The sequence below is a fragment of the Orcinus orca genome, chromosome 12, assembly GCF_937001465.1.
Source record: "Orcinus orca chromosome 12, mOrcOrc1.1, whole genome shotgun sequence".
Lineage (NCBI taxonomy): Eukaryota > Metazoa > Chordata > Mammalia > Artiodactyla > Delphinidae > Orcinus > Orcinus orca.
In genome coordinates, this window is record NC_064570.1 from 42,325,540 (window position 1) to 42,345,726 (window position 20,187).

At 37.5% G+C, this 20,187-nt stretch overlaps 1 protein-coding gene across 1 annotated transcript; it reads right to left on the bottom strand.

Moving 5' to 3' along the window:
* Nucleotides 1–492: 492 nt before the first annotated feature.
* LOC101271570 (nephrocan-like) lies at nt 493–19,363 on the bottom strand. Its single transcript, XM_004264679.3, has 3 exons — nt 19,149–19,363; nt 12,018–12,919; nt 493–1,914 (listed from the first exon to the last, which is right to left on the bottom strand). Exons 1-3 carry the CDS (start codon nt 19,335–19,337, stop codon nt 1,467–1,469), a joined length of 1,539 nt encoding a protein of 512 aa, XP_004264727.1. The 5' UTR covers nt 19,338–19,363; the 3' UTR covers nt 493–1,466.
* Between the last annotated feature and the right edge of the window lie 824 nt (nt 19,364–20,187).

Sequence of the window (20,187 nt, forward strand, 5' to 3'; positions counted from 1 at the left end):
TAACACACCATTGTAAAGCAATTATACTCCAATAAAGATGTAAAAAAGAAAAGAAAGGCACTGCAGGGATTGTGGTCCTCGGAGAAAACTGAATGTAACCAAAGCACAGCTCTTTTCAGGAAGGCTATTTTAGGGACATCTGTGGTAATTACAGTGCCAGTTTACATTTCCCCTACTGGTTTCCCTTTGGTCTTGGTGAGACTGTCAAAGAGTAGCCTTGGCTACTGTCCCTTAGCCAAAGGCAAACATGTGACTCAAGCCGGATTAGCCTCTCCCTCTGGGGATGTGACTCTTCAGAAGAGGGAAGCTAACACTGCTAATAGCGGGAACACTTCATTCTGCAGAGAACCCTGAAGAAGCTTAGGGACTCTTCATTACTTCTTCTGCCTGGGGCCCAGGAGCAGATCTGATCCCCGTCCTTTCCAGATTCTCCAGATTTTCCTTTGATTCTGTGAGCTATTCCCAACCTTTCCAATAAATTCTTTCTTGCTTAAGTTGGAGTCAGTTTTTATTACTTATAAACAAAAGCCTGCAGTGTAGGTCTATAGGTACCAGCTTCATACACAAAATCATCACTTTTTATTTGATAAAATGAACTACTCTATTTGCAGGAAGTTAGTTAGATAGAGATTTTATTGGGCATTACTATTTGTCTAGGTTTCAGTATAAAATACAAACAAATTACTTTTAACATGGAAGGAATCTTACATCTTCTGACCATTCATTTCTACTTTCCTCCCCCCACCTCAACTTGTCTTAACTCTCACTTCATTCTTAAAAAGAAAGAGAAAAACTTATAAAAAGAATCTTGTATATCTAAATTTATTATATATTTCTGCTTAAGATATTGAACATTAAAAAAGTTTTTTTCTGGGCTTCCCTGGTGGCGCAGTGGTTGAGAGTCCGCCTGCCGATGCAGGGGACACGGGTTCGTGCCCCGGTCCGGGAAGATCCCACATGCCGCGGAGCGGCTGGGCCCGTGAGCCATGGCCGCTGAGCCTGCGCGTCCGGAGCCTGTGATCCGCAACGGGAGAGGCCATAACAGTGAGAGGCCCACGTACCGCAAAAAAACACACACACAAAAAAAACACAACTTTTTTTCTGGAGCACAGAGGATTTTTAGGGCAGTGAAACTACTCTGTGTGATACTATAGTGGTAAATACATGTCATTATATATTTGTCCAAACCCAGAGTATGTACAACACCAAGAGTAAACCCTAATGTACACTATGGACTTTAGGTGATTGTGACCTGTCAATAGAGATCCGTCAGCTGTAACAAATGTTCCATTCTGGTGGGACATGTTGTAATGGGGCAGGCTATGTTTGTGTAGGGGTAGGAGGTATATAGGAAATCTCTGTACCTTCCTCTCAATTCTGCTATGAACCTAAAACTGCTCTAAAAATGAAGTCTATTTTAAAAAAAGAAACAAAACCTTTTTCTAAACTGTAAGCTAAGCTCATCCTTAATCTATCTCATAATCATAATAATCATCATCCACATTGATTCTGATGCTGGAGTGCTCTTCAGGCTTTGGTTTCTTTTTGGTCTCTTTGCTTTTCTCGGTCAGATGCAAGTGATGCTCACATTGCCTCATTATCTTCTTGGAAGACATCCAGCTCTCCCCTTGTCGTTCAGCTGGTGCCGCACATTGTCCTCCCCTCACATCTGTGCCCTTGGCCTTCAGGACCTCCCTGGCTCTCAGGAGACTGCAGGTGCAATTCCACGGATTTCCATCCAGATACAGATGCCTGAGGCGAGGCAACACCTCCAAGGCTTTGAGGTCTAAGGCAGAGATCTTGTTGTTCCTAAGGTTTAGAACCTGAAGCTGCTTCAGATCCTTGAGCTCCCTCTCAGCAATATCCTGGATGGCATTGCCTTTTAGGTCCAGCCTTGCTAAGGTTGCCGGGAGCCTGCAAAAGCATGGAAACAGGATGTGAAAGGAGGCTGTGACCATCATTCCATAACTGCCTAGGCAACTCAGATTGAGCAACACCCATCTTTTCTGTACCATTCTGTTTCCTCTGAAGCTAGAAAACAAGCTTTATTTTGTAAAGTTAATTAAAAGTGCAAACCTCAGTCTTATCTATAGGTCTTTAACACTTTCTCATAGGTCTTATTTTCTAGCCCTCTGATTTTTCTGGTTCCTAGCCATAAACTCTTTAATTTTTCATTTCAAATTGGATCATGTAACAAATTGATAAGGAAAATAGTAAGTTTCCAACTTTTTAGTTGGCAGATGCCATGAATCAATAATTTATAGGAAAGGTAAAAATATTGAATAAAAATATGAAAAGGGTTGTTCTTCATGAATATAAAAGATGCAATGTTAGAAATTAGAGCATCATTTTGAATTTAAATTTTAAAATTCATTTCTGATGAGGGTGTAGTGAGGTAAGAACTTAAACTCTGCTAGTGGGAGTATAAACTGGTACCATTTTGGAAACAATTTGGTAACATGTATCGAATTTAAATAACATCATGCCTTTCAGCGTAGGAGATAATAGGAGAAGTGAATAGAGATTTATTTAAAAATATGTCATACATTTGATCATATTTATAACAGTAAAAAAATGATAAAGGGCTAATGTCCACTAATATGGAAATTAAGAGATAATGGACTATTATGTGATCATAAAAATCATATTTTCAAATAATTTTTAAAATACCAGTTCTATAAAAAAGCTTTTCTGACTATGGCTTAAAAATCCAGAAGCTGGGGCTTCCCTGGTGGCGCAGTGGTTGAGAGTCCGCCTGCCGATGCAGGGGACCACGGGTTCGTGCCCCTGTCCGGGAAGATCCCACATGCCGCGGAGCGGCTGGGCCTGTGAGCCATAGCCGCTGAGCCTGCGCGTCCGGAGCCTGTGCTCTGCAACAGGAGAGGCCGCAACAGTAAGAGGCCCGTGTACCGCAAAAAAAAAAAAAAAATCCAGAAGCTATAAAAGATCAATAAATCAACTACATTAAAAATCACAGAAAAAGAAATTGTATATGGCAAAAGACATATGCAAAATCAAAAGAAAGATAATAAACTGGGGGAAATATCTGCACTTTATATCCCAAAGAGCCAATCTCCTTAATATGTAAAGGACTCTTACAAGTTGAGAAGAAAAGGTTTTAAAATAAGTCTAAAAGTGGGCAAAAAGTATGAATGGAAATCCACATAAAAGCAAAGCCTTAAAAATGGGCAGAAGACCTAAATAGACATCTCTCCAAAGAAGATATACAGACTGCCAACAAACACATGAAAGGATGCTCAGCATCACTAATCATTAGAGAAATGCAAATCAAATCTACAGTGAGGTATCACCTCATACCAGTCAGAATGGCCATCATCAAAAAATCTAGAAACAATAAATGCTGGAGAGGGTGTGGAGAAAAGGGAACACTCTTGCACTGCTGGTGGGAATGTGAATTGGTACAGCTGCTATGGAGAACAGTATGGAGGTTCCTTAAAAAACTACAAATAGAACTACCACATGACCCAGCAATCCCACTACTGGGCATATACCCTGAGAAAACCATAATTCAAAAAGAATCATGTACCAAAATGTTCATTGCAGCTCTATTTACAATAGCCCGGAGATGGAAACAATCTAAGTGTCCATCTTCGGATGAATGGATAAAGAAGATATGGCACGTATATACAATGGAATATTACTCAGCCATAAAAAGAAACGAAATTGAGCTATTTATAATGAGGTGGATGGACCTAGAGTCTGTCATACAGAGTGAAGTAAGTCAGAAAGAGAAAGACAAATACTGTATGCTAACACATATATATGGAATCTAAGAAAAAAAATGTCATGAAGAACCTAGGGGTAAGACAGGAATAAAGACAGACCTACTAGAGAATGGACTTGAGGATATGGGGAGGGGGAAGGGTAAGCTGTGACAAAGCGAGAGAGAGGCATGGACATATATACACTACCAAACGTAAGGTAGATAGCTAGTGGGAAGCAGCCGCATAGCACAGGGAGATCAGCTAGGTGGTTTGTGACCACCTAGAGGGGTGGGATAGGGAGGGTGGGAGGGAGGGAGACGCAAGAGGGAAGAGATATGGGAACATATGTATATATATAACTGATTCATTTTGTTGTAAAGCAGAAAATAACACACCATTGTAAAGCAATTATACTCCAATAAAGATGTTAAAAAAATAAATAAAATAAAAGGAACTTATATTCTCAGAAAAAAAAAGAAAAGCCTTTAAGTCTTCAGCCATACTCAGAATAGAGAAATGAAGAATAAAAACACACAGAGATTCCATTTCTCACCTATCAGATTGGTAAAATGTCTTAATCCTTAGCAATACATTCTGTGGGCAAAGCCATGAAGAAGCAGACAATCTCATACATAGCTTGGTGGGAGCTGAAAATGGCATGGCTCCTGTGGAGAATTTAGCAAAGCCTAACAAAATAATGTGCATTTACCCTTCGACCCAGCAATTTCATTTCTAGGTAAAATCTCTGAAGATGTGATATTTTATATCCACAAACATATCCATATTTTATATCCACAAACATAAAACAGCACATGTGTATTTCTTATGGTATTATTTATAATAGCAAAAGACTGTAAACAACCCAGTACAACAGTAAAGAACTACTATGCAGCCTTGAAAAAGAAAGAGGCTGGTCTCTATGAATTACCCATAAAATGATTTCTAGAAAGTATTGTAAAGGGAAGAAAAACAAGAAGTGGAATAGTGTATGTAGTATCTTAGTTTTTGTGTAAGAGGGAAATAAGAATACATGTACACATTTTGCTTGTTTTTGAAAAAAAAGAAAAAAGATAAACCAGAAGTGAATTAAAATAGTTACTTATAGGGAGTGTTTGGTTCCATATGGTTTTAACTTTTGAATCATGTTAACATTTTACATAAAACAAATAAAAACAAAACCAAGCCCTAAAATTGAACACAAGCCAAAACAAACAAATCTAATTAACTAATCAAATGTTTATGTTGGTAATGTAACCATATAAAATAAAGTACTCTGAATAGCATTAGTAGAGATAGCTAAGCCTTAGACTCTAAAGACAAAAGGATCTGCAAAGAAATTTCTCGCAATATATTTATTGTTAATATTACTCTTAGTAATACAATTCGAAACTTTTTAATGAATACTGTAAGATAAAGAAAATAAGTAAATATATTAATCTTATTAGGAACCAAGATTTTCATTGTAAGAGAAAAAGATACAAATATAAAATAAGAGAAGAAAAAACTCTTTCTAATGTTAATATGAAGTGGAAATACCAATGTGAATTTATGATTTTAAAAAATATATATCTTCTACCTCTGTATACTGAAAGGACCTAAAAGCAATATTATACACTAGTAGCAATGTGATCCCAATAGCATAAGCTCACTGAACACACAGATCTTAGTTCCAGAATTCCAGTCGCTACTTAAAAGAAACAAGGCTTCAATAAACAACAAGGTCCTACTGTTTAGCACAGGGAACTATAATCAATATCCTGTGATAAACTATAATGGAAAAAATATGGAAAGGAATATATATATGTATAACTGAATCACTTTGCAGGACAGCAGAGATTAACACAACATTGTAAATCAACTATACTTCGATAAAATTAAAAAAAAAAAAGAAGCAAGACTTCTTGGAAAAATGTCTAATTCCACGTCTGGGGCAAGGTAAGCTGGAATGTCTGAACTGGAATGCAATGAAGTGTTCAAAGATTAGTGGAACACCTATCATGACGGTTGCTATCAAAAATCCAGAAAATAACAAGTGTTAACAAGAATGTGGAGAAATTGGAAACTTTGTGCCCTGTTGATGGGAGTGTAAAATGGTACAGTCAATATGGAACACAGTATGGGTGGTTCCCCCCAAAATTAAAACTATGCTTGCATATGATCCAGCAATTGCACTTCTGCGTATATACTCAAAAGAATTGAAAGCAAGGTCTCAAAGAGATATTTATACACCCATGTTATACTCCCACATTGAATTCACAGTAGTTAAAATGTGGAAGCAATCCAAGTGTCCACTGATGGATGAATGAATAAGCAAAATACAAAATACAAGTACATACAATGGAATATTATTCAGCCTTGAAAGGAAGGAAATTCTGACGCATGCTACAACGTGAATAAGGATATTATGTTAAGTGAAAAAAGCCTGTCACAAAAAGATAACTACTGTATGATTCCACTTACATAAGATATCTAGAGTAGTCAGATTCATAGAAACAGGAAGTAGAATGGTGGTTGTCAGGGGGTGAGGGGAGGAGGGAAATGAGGAGTTGTTTAATGGGTGCAGAGTTTTGGTTTTGCAAGATGAAAAAGTTCTGGAGTCTGGCTGCACAACAATGTGAAGATACTTAACAATATTGAATTGTACACGTAAAAATTAATAATTGTACACATAAATTTTATGTTATGTGTATTTTACCACAAGTTTATAAAAAGAGAGGTAATGGAATCATGTCTCATGAACATAGGAACCAGCTTGGAGGGGCTCCCACTAGCGAAATTTGGGGAAATTTGAGCACCAAAAGAGACTAGCAACTATAAATGATCATAACACACTGAATGAATTAAGATCCCTGGGTCCATAGTGATACTTGGAAAAAATAGAAAAGGGAAACTGGAGAGAAAAACCACACTATAATGTTAAATGGAAAAAATAGAAAAAAAATTGACTGATCTCAAATACATAAAAACAAATTATCGCTAGGCATAGGTTCTGGTTGAACAGTTATGGGTGACTTTTTTATTTTTCAGCATGCTAAATTTTCAACTTGAACAGGTATTTCTTTATAATCAGGAAAAAAAAATTTTAACCATGGATACCAATTTGAAAAATGTCATGCTAACGCCTGTTGATAAAAAATAAATAATAATCACAATTGTGAACTGAAAATCTTTCTGCTAGTCAACAACTTTATATTAAGTGCTATTCTCTTTGTGAAGTACAAGAAGTGAGAAAGCTTTTTAGGAAAAAAGTCCCTTGAAATACCATCTGAATGCTATCTTCATACAGTGTGAACATATTAGATGTACATTTCATTCTTTTTAGTATTTAGTGAATTTTTTTGTGGTGGTCCCTGTCATATGATTGTTATGTCAAAGAGAAAAAAGCAAATGAATTTAAACATATTTTATGACAATATTACCTTTTGTTTGTTATAGTATTATTCTCATATGAATTTCATTCTGAAACGTTAATCTCTTAGGTTATTGGCACTTAGCCTAAATTTTGCCCTTGTTTTTTTCTTTGATACTTACATTTTATATTTATATATATTTACGTTCATGTTTTTTTTTTGTTTGTTTTTTTTTGTGGTACGCGGGCCTCTCACTGTTGTGGCCTCTCCCGTTGCGGACGCGCAGGCTCAGTGGCCATGGCTCACAGGCCCAGCCGCTCTGCGGCATGCGGGATCCTCCCGGACTGGGGCACGAACTCGCGTCCCCTGCATCGGCAGGTGGACTCTCAACCACTGCGCCACCAGGGAAGCCCTACGTTCATGTATTTTATATTTGTATTCCTCTCCTAAACCGTATAATACATATACATACATAAGTACTTGTGCTTTTGAGTATTTTAAAGTCTTATTTGTTTAAAGTGCTTTCTTTTTCATTGGAATTAAATTTACCTAACAAAGCAGATTAATTTACCAGGGAAAATCACTTCACACATTTTAACAGTTTGATAAAAGCTTCTGCAAAGACATTTCTCTCAGTCGGTTTACTGTGAATACCACTAACAATTTTCAAATTGGTATCCACAGTTTAAATTGAATTTGAAGTTAATCCCTAAGACAATGTAATTTTGTGCACACACCAGCTTATACAAGGTACATCTCTAAAAGTTATACAGGAAATCTCTTGTGCATAGCTTTTTTTTTTTTTTCAAGGAAAAATGGCCTGTTAATAGGTGGTGAGGCAGTAAGCGAGACTCTGTAACTATTGAGAGTACAGGGAGCACAGGGAGCACAGCTGAGGAAAGATACGGCAGAGTAAACCAGAGAGTCAAGTCTACTTATTAAGATTCGAGTTCTAACTTTGGCTATTCTATTCACCAGCATGTGACTTTAGGTAAGTTATTTAGCTCTTTAAAGCTTCTGATTTTCCACTATATAGATGAAAGTGCTCAGTACACAGAAGTTACATAAAAATGTTAGTAACGAAAATGAGCAAGCCAAGCTTTCTTTTAAACAAATACAGTTATTCAGTTCTGGGCTGGGCAGCCAAAAACTGTACCTGGTCTTAGGAGTACCTTTTTTTTCTTTCATGTTTCTATGGATAACCAAAATGGCACTGTAAGAGAAGTCACTAATTTCCTCCTTCTGTGACCTTTGGGTAGTCATTTATTGCTTTGATATAATTTATCTTTATAAGTCTGATTTATACAAAAAGGTAGCCCTGATTTTAAGACAAACATATGCCTAGAAATGCTATTTCTTCTTTCGGCAGTGTCGCTTTTCAGAGTAAAAAAGGGGCGCACCCCCGTTATGTCTGTATGTGGCACTTGAGTAAGAGAAAATGCTGACTGGCTTCATCAGGTTGTAGAAAGCTATCCTGGATTTGAATTATCCAGATTGTGAATAAAGAAGGGGTGACGTAACTTACATTTGCTCCCCGAGCTGCAGCTTGGTGAAATGAGAAGCAGCAAGAAGCAAGACCCAGGTCTTGGGTAGACTAAATTCTAAGTAGTGGAGTGTATTGTTGATAGCAGAGTAAACCTCAGAGGGCGAGGGTGCAGTGCCTAAAATTCCCAGGCCCTGGGGTTAGACTATTGTATTTAACCCTGACTCCAAAATTTATTGACCATATGACTTCCAGCAAGTTTCTTGATACCTCTTAACCTTAATCTCTAATCTGTAAAATAATAGGTAAAACAGTGTACCTACCTTCACAGGATTGTTGTAAGGGAGTAACGGAATAACATGTATATTCATTCCCTGCTGAGCTTAGTAAGCACTTAGTAAATGTTAGGTATTGTTTCTATCTCGGTTAGCATATTTAGGCAAATGGGGTAGATATTTTAATTCATGTGTGCCTAAAACCATATACCATTATTTTCCTGATGAAATGTAGATTGCAGCATGGTAGACAGAGGAAGGGATTTGTGGAAACAGTTTGTGATAGGATACGCAACGGGCGACTAACAGATTAGGTTAGGTTAGGTTAGGTTAGCAACTAGCACAGATAGGTTGCCTGTGTTTACAGTTTATTTATAGAACACTGAATTTCAAAGTGTAGTTTTGTGTATGAATAAGAAGCATTCAAATAAAAAGAAAGAGTGTAATGTTTAAAGCTCATAAATAAAAGTCTCAAAATTCAAATATAAGGAATAGATTGTATTGTGTTTTAATTCTTTATGGGAGGAAAACCACGGGAAAATTTTTTGGGGTCCTTCCCACTTTCCAATTTAAAGAAAAGTTGGGTAATGGTGGTTTGGGAAGCGGTGGTCCTGATGGGGAATTTAAAAATCACTCTCTAGGGCTTCCCTGGCGGCGCAGTGGTTGAGAGTCCGCCTGCCGATGCAGGGGACACGGGTTCGTGCCCCAGTCTGGGAAGATCCCACATGCCGGGGAGTGGCTAGGCCCGTGAGCCATGGCCGCTGAGCCTGCGCGTCTGGAGCCTGTGCTCTGCAACGGGAGAGGCCACAACAGTGAGAGGCCCGTGTACCGAAAAAAAAAAAAAAAAAAAAAATCACTCTCTACAGGAGCATTGCTCTCATAACAGGCCAGGTTCTTTGACAAAGCAGACAGTTGTGTTGTTTCATCTAAGCCTCATAGGAAAAGCCCCCTGGTATCTTCTTTCTTGCCCCATTGTCCTTTCCCAGTAGTTCTCAAACCTGGCTACACATTAAATTCATCTGGGGAGTTTTTAAAAAATACCGATGCCTGGGCCACAACCCTTGGGTGTCTGATTTAATTGGTTTGAAATGAGGTCTAGGCATGAGTAGGCTTTATAAAAGTTCTCCAGATAATTCCATCGTAAAGTCAGACTTGAAAATTAGGGTTAGCTCAGGCTTGCAATTCCATTATACACTCTGTTGGGTAGAAACTTTGTGCTTTCTGTAGTCACTTATTAAAACACAAATACCCTGGCAGGAGTAAATAATTAAGCTATTTTTCACTCATTAAACTTAGCAGGATTACTTCACCAAATGCTTTCTAAAGGTCACCCGAATAGAAAAGCCCACCGAGTTCACAGTTTTGCCCATGGCTGTCATAGCCTGCTGAGAATCCTTATGTGATACAGTCACTCCCTAACCTGTTTGATGAGTTTTTATTTTATACACGATTTTTTGTTTGGAGGAGGAGCATGCAGTAATAGAAAATAAGGCTTGAACATAGTAGAGAAATTATTTAAATAACAACAAGAATTAGAGTCCTGAAATACTGCCCGCATGTTCTTGTCTTCAGGGCTGTTCTGTCTAGAACACTTTTTCCCCCAGACAGCTTCACAACTAAATCCCTCACCTCCTTCCAATCTTTGCTCAGAGCTTACCTTTTCAGAAGGGTTACCATGCTTACCTCATTGAAAATTGCAACCATCCACCCTCGTTCACTGTAGTCCTGAACCTGGTAATCCTGCCTGCCCCTTTTTGTTGTTAATTATAACACCTAACACTATCTCAATATTATATACTTTACTTACATATTATGTTGTCACTCCCTGCTAGAATTTAAGCTGTACAGAACAAGAAGTTTTACCTCTTTTATTACACTGATGTATCCCAAGTGCCTGGTAAAGTACCTGGCACATGGTGAATGCTCAAAACATACTTGTTGAATTAAATTAATTGTATGCACATGCTTAGGCATTAAGAGAAATTGATTACTTTCAAATTATCCTCAATACATAATTTAAAATACTGATTTCAGTTCAAAAAATCACCTTTCGATGTTTTGCATTGGGTACAGTGCAAAAAAAATGAATATCTGTCCATATCAGATAATTTTTTCCTTTCTCATTGATAAGAAAAATTATCATAATGAACACTGATAATAAGTAAATCAAGTGCCACAGGATTCTACAGAAGCCAGAAGCTGGTACATTAATTATGAGAAATTTGATAACAATAATAGGGCAGGAAGCATTTTTTTCTATAGTGCTGAAAGGAAAAAGAATCCACTAATAGACACATTTAATAAGCAACATAATATCTTTTTTAGGAGAATAATAGTATTCTACTGTTTTTTAATTCTACTTTAAAATGTGGAACATGTGATAAAGTTTAAATAAATAGGATCAATTAATGTACAGGTACAGTGGGTTGGGTATAGAAGGAGGGATATTTGGAAGAGAAATTAACTGTCAGAGTATGAGGGTGTGTGTGTGTTTGTGTGAGAGAGAAAGAGAACAGAAGAAACAACCAAAAACAGAAAGTAAGATGGACACAAATTGTCTCACACACTCACAGACAGACACCCAGAGAAATAAGCAGCATCCCTTAAGCCCTTTAAAAATCACAGCACTGAGAAGAACATAAGGCTCCCAATACATAATTCAAAATAAATACAATGTTAGATTACAGAGTTTTGATTTTTTTCACCACAAATACTACTTCAATGCTTTTCAAAAATATAAATGTATTACTACATTCCCCCCAACCCCACCCCACCTCATTTTTTCCTGGTGTCCTGCTTTGCTAGTGGTTAAGCACATGCCTAGTCAGCCTGTTGCTAGATCCAGGCCATATACTTAGAAACCAGAACACAGTTTTACAAGTAACATCCCCCTATGATGTTTGTTACCATACGTCCCCAGAGTGACATTGCATATTTTCAAATACAGATGTCCCCTGTTGGTGTCTTGTCCTACAGGCAAGATAAGTTAAGTTAGTGCAGGGGTCAGCTTGAGGGTTGGAGATTCCAAACCCCTGTTTAAATTCCACCCCTGAACCCTTGGATAGCCTTGATCAGATACTTTATGTATGCTTGGATGACTTTTCTTGCTTGTATAATGTACTTAGTTGTCCCAGTTTTTGGAAAACTTTTTTAGTAGTTACTGTAAATAGTAACGCTCACTTACCGTAGAGGTATAGACAAGAGCAGGTTCTGCTCCAGGGCCAGGTTGGAGAGCTGGGAACACCTTTGCAGGGCTCCAGCTTCAAACAAGCTGACAATGTTGTTGTCCAGAAACAAATGTTTCAAATCTCGGAGGTCCTGGAAGTCTTGTGCTGTAACTTTCTGAATCAGATTGTTGCTGATATCAAGCTTTTGTAGCCTTGCTGGTAGTCTGAGGGGCAACGTTTGAAGCTGGTTTTGGGACAGCTCAAGGGTAGTTAAATTGGCAAGGAGCTGTGCCCCATCTATGGAAGAGAGTGAGTTTTCTGACAGGTAAAGATGGGAAAGATTCTCCAAATGTTTCATATCTTGAAACCTTACCACTTTGAGCCAGTTTCTCTCCATTTTTAATGAGAGCAAGGATTTGGGCAGGTTAATAGGAATTTTAGTCAGAAAGTTACTACTGAAACTGAGAAACTGCAAAGACTGAAGAGAAGTGAAGAAGCTAGCTGGTATGAGATGTAGCTTATTATTCTCCATGCTCAGATGTTTCAGATGGGGAAGTGCCAGTGGTCCATTCACAGACTCGATATTGTTGCTGTCCAACACCAAGCTTTGCAAACTGACAAGAGAAGAGAGCATGCTGGGAGGGAGAGAAGAGATCAGATTGTTTTTCAGTTCAAGGATTTTTAATTTCTTCAGTCCTTCAAAATCAGATCCATGAAGGACATATATTGAATTATCATTTAGTTTTAACACTTCAAGACTGGCTGGGAGAGCACTGGGGACCTGTCTTAACTTATTTTTCCAGAGTTCCAAGGTCTTCAAAGTACTCAGAGTCTTGAAAGTGTCATTTTCTACCGACTCTGTTCCACTGGCCAGCAGAATAAAATCTTCTAGAGCTGACATTTGAGTGAAGTTAGACAGCTACAAAAAATTCAGGGATGGGGAATGGGGGAGAAAAGCAGTAAATTAGGATTATTGTAAGAAAAAAAAGCCATATACATTATCATTCAATACTAATGATACTTCAGATTTCCCTTCAGGATCTATTTAAATATCTCTTGGAAAAGGATAGAAACTCAGGTTCTGACCATTTTTATTCATTTGTTAACAGTATAACATGTCTAAAATATTTTAAGCACTTTCACACACTATTGGTAGACATAAAGTTGGCCAACTTTTTCTGCGTATTCTTTGACCCAGCAAATTTACTTCTAGGTAGAAGTACTTAAAAATTGCACAATGATTTATGCAATAGGCTGTTCTTGGTTGCATCATCTTGTAATAGCCAAAAAAGAAACAATCTGGAAATATTTCACCAAACTATAGAGTTTCTAACTCTAGGGGATAAAATTATAAGGAATTTTCATTATCTATCTACATTTTGCAATGTTTAGTTTTTTTAAATTATAAATTACCTTTTTAACAATTTAAGCATTAAAAGTAAAAAAATTTTAATGTCCTAGATACTGCTATCAATAGAATGGGCCTATCAGAAAAACATTTTCAACTGTATAATAGTTTGGAAAACTAGCCTTGTTGTTCCTACCGGCCAATTTACGCTTCACTGATGAAAAAGGTTCATGAAGAAACAAACAGGATACATGTGTCTCCATCTCTGTAGAGCAAGGAGTCCATTCACGCATATATCCCAGACCTAATGCTATTCCTCTCCTAGATTTTAGAAATTACCAAATCTGCTGTACTTTCTCCATGGTTTGCAAGTTCAAGCACCCCTATCTCTCCACATATCCTCCAAACTCCTCCTAGGTGGACATCCACCTCTTTTCTAGGATGATGTAATTTGGTATTTGGTTCTCAGAGTAAAATCATGTTTAGGCAAAAAGAGGAATTGTTCCAGATTTTCCTGAGCGTGATAAATCTTCACAAAACTTTCAACCTGCTTTAGAATTCAATTAAGTTGGAATTTTCAGTGCACACTTTTATGTCTTACTATCTACAGTTTCTAAATGTTGGATTTAATTGTGAAGTTGAGCTCTTTTGTAACATCAATACATGATTAATACCTTAAAAGTGGGTTAATTTTGCATCACATATTTGTTACAGGTATTTATATTCTGGGAAGACACGTGATCTGAATTATGGTATATTTGAAAGTATCTCCTAATATGATATTCTAGCTGAAGAATCTCATGTTAAAAACTCCATAAACAGATATTTTTAATTAATAGCTGCCTTGGCTTATATATTGCTACTAACATTTGATATTTTCTTAATGATTAATCAGATGTATTAATTAGTCTTAATCCCAAGATCAATAGCTTTTTTTTTTGCATTTGTTGAGCATCTACAAGTTCCAAGTACTTTTTTATGTGTTATCATTAATTCTCCTAATAACCCTGAAAGTTTGGTATCGTCAAACTTGAAAGTTTGTTTTCGTCAAACTTGGAAGAGTTGAGAATTTCAACAAAGTCCATTGGACTCCAAAGCCCTTTCTTTCTCAACTCATCATTTTCTAATACATTTTCCATTGCCTGTGGTCTATAATTAATGTTTTTCAAAAAAGACTCAAGATCTGGACACAGATCATAGAGTTTTAGAAAAGCAGAAATTTTAGAGATTATCTAGTCCAAAACTTCCATACAAGGAATGATGCCAAAAAAAAATTAAATGACCTGTCCAAGATTCAGTGTTGTTTAATCTGTTCTTCATTCTGAAGTACCTTTTTCTAGGCTTTCTTTCATGTAAAGTCATAATTGACTCTACACGTAGCTTTTCACCTTTGGGACTGTTGATCTCCCACAAAAAAGACCTTGGTGTTGCAAATGTTTCTACTTCTATCTAAGTGACCACAGACCCTAAAAGATTGCTGACTATGTAGCAAGTCTCGGAGATGACATGGATCTGAATGGGCAATTTCTATGGGGACTAGACAAAGAGTGGTGTCAGAGCTTCAATTTGTCTTCATTTCTATTTGTAAAGTATATAGACTAGCTAATAGTAAATATAGGTCATTTTCTTAACTGAATCCAGTGAATAGTTGTTTCCTATTATTAAGCATAGAGAACCTTTGCTCTTTATCAGGTCAATGCAGATTACTTTTGATTATTATTAGTTAAAATGGCCACCATTTTCTAAGTATTTACTATGCTTATCTTTACAAAGATCTATGTGTAAGCATGATTATTCCCTTTTCAATGAGGTAAACTCAAGAAGGCAAAACAAAATGTCCAAGTATGTCTTGCCAGTAAGTGGAAAAGTTCGGCTTCCAACCCAGGTTTACCTTACCCCAACACATATATTTTTAACCTTAGTGTTTATAACATGCATTTAGCTGAAGAGTATAGAGTTCTGGTGCCACAAACAGTGAGGAAGACCCCCAATGATTTTCAACTTATCAGTTGAGTTTGCAGAGCTGACAAAGGGAAAAAAATTCTGCCAGACCTGTTCTTCCATTTCCATGGCCTAAGCAGGGTTGTGCTCAAGAGATGTGGAAAGAGATGCTTTTGCCCTGCAGCTAACCTTGGGGCTGCTGGCAGTTTTTCAACATTGCTTAAAAAGCAAGGCAAGTATGGCTTGGTGTTAACAATTAGGCTTAGGAAGCTTAGCTAAGTAAAATTCCTGCCATCACAGTTGTACAGTTTAGTGAGCCTAATACTTATGTAGATAAAAGTTACTATATAATAAGAAAAGTTTAAAAAGAAAAAAAAAGCAAACCAAGTAAAATGAAATAGAGGGGCAACTTCTGCTGGTTTCCCTGTGAAAAGGCTTTGTTTCAGGTTTTAATGCTGGGCAGGCCCTACTTCAAGCATTAGAAGGTTACCTGCCTTTCTTAGTCACCTTATAGGTCCAGTGCACACAGGAAACTCACACACCCTCACAGTGGCTGCCTCAGACATGTGTGAACCAAGCCAGCAAGGAGTTTGTAAACTATGTTGGAATTTTTTTTCTGATGATCAAAGCAACACTTGTTCTCTGTAAACAATTTAAAAATCTGAAAAGTATGGAGAGAATATAAAAAGAATCTATAATTCCCCCCCACACTTGTTGATAAACCATATATTTCTTAGCCAAGAGGAATTTGAAGTAGCTTCTTCTCTCCACAAAAGATGTAAAGTGCAATTATTTTAATTGACTGCCACCATAAAGACATTTCTATTTGTCCTCTAAACGTTAGAGCTAAAACTATAAAACTCTTAGAAGAAAATATAGGCATACATTTTCATGACCTTGGATTTGGTAAAAGCTATCTTGGATATGACACCAGGTGTAATCCTCTCCAGCAGCACCCAGCTGTCCAGATATAGGAGAAACAAAGGAAAATGATCACCCTAATGTAAGACTGAGGCTTTGCTGAATAGGTGTTGAGATAATTAATTGTGGGATGCAAAGAGGGAAGGGTTAGGGAAAGAAGATAGATAAGAAATGAACTGATTATCTGAGAGAAAGTGGGTAGATCTAGGACTAGAAGTCTCCATGAAGTGGAAAGATAAGTGTAGAGTATGGCAGCTGAAGGGAAAGGACATGATGACCAGAGAGTGGGTAGGGGAATTCAAGACTTTTGAGTGCAGAAGTTTCAGATACAATGAGGATTATGATATAAGCAAGAGAGTAGACGGCTGTGGTGAAGTGGAAATGTAGATAGATACTTTTTTATGAGTTCAAGGAGTGGGACTAGGATATTGGACACTGAAGGCACACCAAAAGATGCAGGACTTAGGATGGAGAGGAGGAGTAGGAGCCAGTATGGAAGGGACCAGGGGCACAGTATAAGACACACAGAGGAACAGAGTGTTACAGTGTGATGGCATGCACCTCAAAGAAGTAGGGATTTTTACAGATAAATGGATAAATAAAGTACCTCTTGAAGGCAGGAACTATGAATTTTTACTTTTTTTTCCAGCTGTGCTGCATGGCTTGCAGGATCTTAATTCCCTCACCAGGGATTGAACCTGGGCCATGGCAGTGAAAGCCCAGAATCCTAACTACTAGGCCACCAGGGAACTCCTAGAACTGAATTTTTCATCTTTTATCCCCAGTCTCAAACACAGCATTCACAGACCCAAAGACAGTTGAATTATATGAACAAGTAACTGAAACATTTAAAATTGTGGTGTATATACACATATACGTGTGTGTGTGTGTATATATATATATATATATATATGTTGTGCATATATGTGATGTATGTGTATATATATGCACATATATGTGTGTGTATATATATATAATTTCTATTGCTATTAATCTGAAGATCCATTTTAAGACTTTTTACTTTAAATATAGGCACCCAATCTGTAGTTCAAACCAAATAAACAGAATATACATTGCATTCACCAAATGCAAGTAAACTATGGTCATTTAAAGCCTAAGGATTTTTAAAAGAGAAAAGAGAAGGATTATTGGTCAGAGCTTTCTACTTCCTTCACAAAACAATCCTCTCTTTTGCCAACATTTCTGCTGTGAACTGTGCTTCCTAGAGATAATTAACTGGGTTAAAGTCAGGGAAGTGGCAGTATTGCTGTTCAGTGAACTTAAACCAATGACAAATGAACTCATCCAATAAGTGAATTTGACGAGAGGCATAATTTCATCTTATTGGCTGCAAAGCAGCAGTGTGGGATCATTACCAGGCTTAGTTGACACCCCCGCTCTCGGTATCTCAAGTCCTCAGGACAAATATTTAAGCATCTTGCCCTTTAACCAGGTGTCTTGATTGAATGCTGAGACCTGACAGGGTCAGACCTGCTCTCTGGCATTAGGCACTACTGGATTAGAAGAGGAAAGTAAACAGATGATGACCAGGCAATTGTGCTTATTGAGCCTCGAAATAAATACTATGCCACATATTTTAAACTCCCTGTGTTTATGTGCACCTACATTAAAATTTCTTAACCAAATAAAAAGGGAGGGGGAAGTGTCTCTGTTTGAAGGAAAAGTACATTCACCTGCTGACTCTCTGCACCTGGATCACAGACAGGCATTTCCTTATCTTAAGATTTGGATCAATGAGGGAGAAGCAGTGACCAGTAAAGGCAAACTCAGAGTCATAGAATTTTCCATCTAGAAAGTTCCTGGGATCCCCAATCTAATCCAGCCTTCTCATGTCATAAAGGTAACAAATGAGGTCTGCAGATTTTTTTAACTGCTTGTCGAAGGTAGTTCTATCTCTAGTTAATGAGAAAACTAGAATGAGAACTCTAGTCTCTTGATGCCTTTCAAAATACCAAAGGTCAAAAACAAAAGTTTTGGGCTTCCCTGGTGGCACAGTGGTTAAGAATCCGCCTGTCAATGCAGGGGATACGGGTTTGAACCCTGGTCCTGGAGGATCCCACATGCCATGCAGCAACTAAGCTCGTGTGCCACAACTACTGAATCCCGCGTGCCTAGAGCCTGTGCTCGGCAACAAAAGAAGCCACCGCAATGAGAAGCCAAGCACCGCAACAAAGAGCAACCCCGCCTCGCTGCAACTAGAGAAAGCCTGCGCGCAGCAACGAAGACCCAACGCAGCCAAAAATAAATAAGTAAAATTTTTAAAAAAGTTTCTTTCTGTTATACAAGTCAGACAAATCTATAGCACTCTTTTCAGTGCCCTCTGAATAGGTAAGCATGAAAATAGACATCATAATTAAAAGCACGTAGAATGAGAATTGCAGTAATGTGGCAAAACAAAAACACGTATTTCTTCTGTATATGTTTCCACAAAGACACTGATGCCTGGCTGGTTTGTAGAGCTTGTATGAATAATTCTCATATGCTGCATTCACCTTGATAGTCTTATAATGTTCTAAGTATCATCTGCCTTCTATGGCACATACAAAACTACTTTTCCCCTAAAAGGACTTCTTTTTAATATGGGGAGACAAAGGGGCCATATGATCTCAAACTCTTTTTGTTAAGAAAGAGTCATTTCTTTACTTTTACTCTGCAACAACATAATTAGAATTTTCAAAAATAAAAAATTAATTATAGACTCCGATTTGGGGGGGGCTACTTTCCTAAAAAGAAATATCCAAAGGCATATACCCATCTCAGTATACAGAGCAAACAGGTAGCTAGTGCAACTACCCGACTTCATAACCATCACTTTACGTTTTGATTATTTAAATCAAGTTTAACAAACCCACACTTGCCCCTCACCCTATCTCACAAAATAAAATTGCAGTAACTTGAGTGTAGAATGAGTAATTACCTGAAGGTGCTGAATTTTGCTATGACTGACGTAGAGCTTCTTGGTGGTGGAAGGAATACCTGACGGCACCTCCGTTAGCCTGTAGCATTGCACCGACTGCTCTGAATCACAGCTGCATCTTCCAGGACAGTTAGGATCGAAACCATAGCTAAGAGAGAGCAAAACAAAGAAAGCATAAAGCAGACACATCTTCCAAAACAGGGCCTTTCAGGTCGCAGGCGAGTGTTTAGGTGATGTCTCACTCTTTATAACGTGAAATCTGATTATAGAATCTTATGAATGTGTACTCTGTCAATGTAAGAAGACAGGAAAGAAAAAATTCTCAATTTGCCTGGGTTAAAATGTTAGCGACCATTACAAAGAGGAAGGCGCTTAAACATTGATAAGCTGCCTTAATATTTGTAGGTGAGCAAAACCCTATGTTATTTATGGCTTGGAAGGCTAATCTGCAAACACCTCTATTATCTGTAGTTTCCTTGTTTTGTTAAATGTGACACTAGGGAATTAGTGGGAAAAGACAAAGTGCTGTTTTATAGTGGGCTATAAAACCTTTGAATTTTCTGTGACCCTATATTAAAACCATTTTTGTGGAACTGCAATGGGCAGGTGTTTTCTTCTCACATTAACTAGTATGGGAAAATAGGCAGGTTTTCTATTTATTATTGTTGTTTCAATAACATTTTATTGCTAGTGAAACAATGGGAGTACAATGGAGAGATATTTAGAGCCACAGATAACTTGTTCAATTCATCTGTCACTTGATCACTCAAATGTCATATATAGAAAATATTTTGTCATTCAAAAATATTGTTGACTCAAATGAGAATAAAACTTAAAACTAGGTCTATTATCTTTATTTATTTGTAATAATGGAAGAAAAGGATTCTAGTTTCTTCAGAGGAACTTAGCTGTGAGTTCCTACCAGCGAGGGAAGGTTTCCCTTGTCCTGGGTGCCCCTTTGTTGTGGCTTTTTGTCTTGCTGTGATCATCCCTGCTGAAGGAATTTAAAAGCATTTTAAGCAAAAGATTATATAGAGAA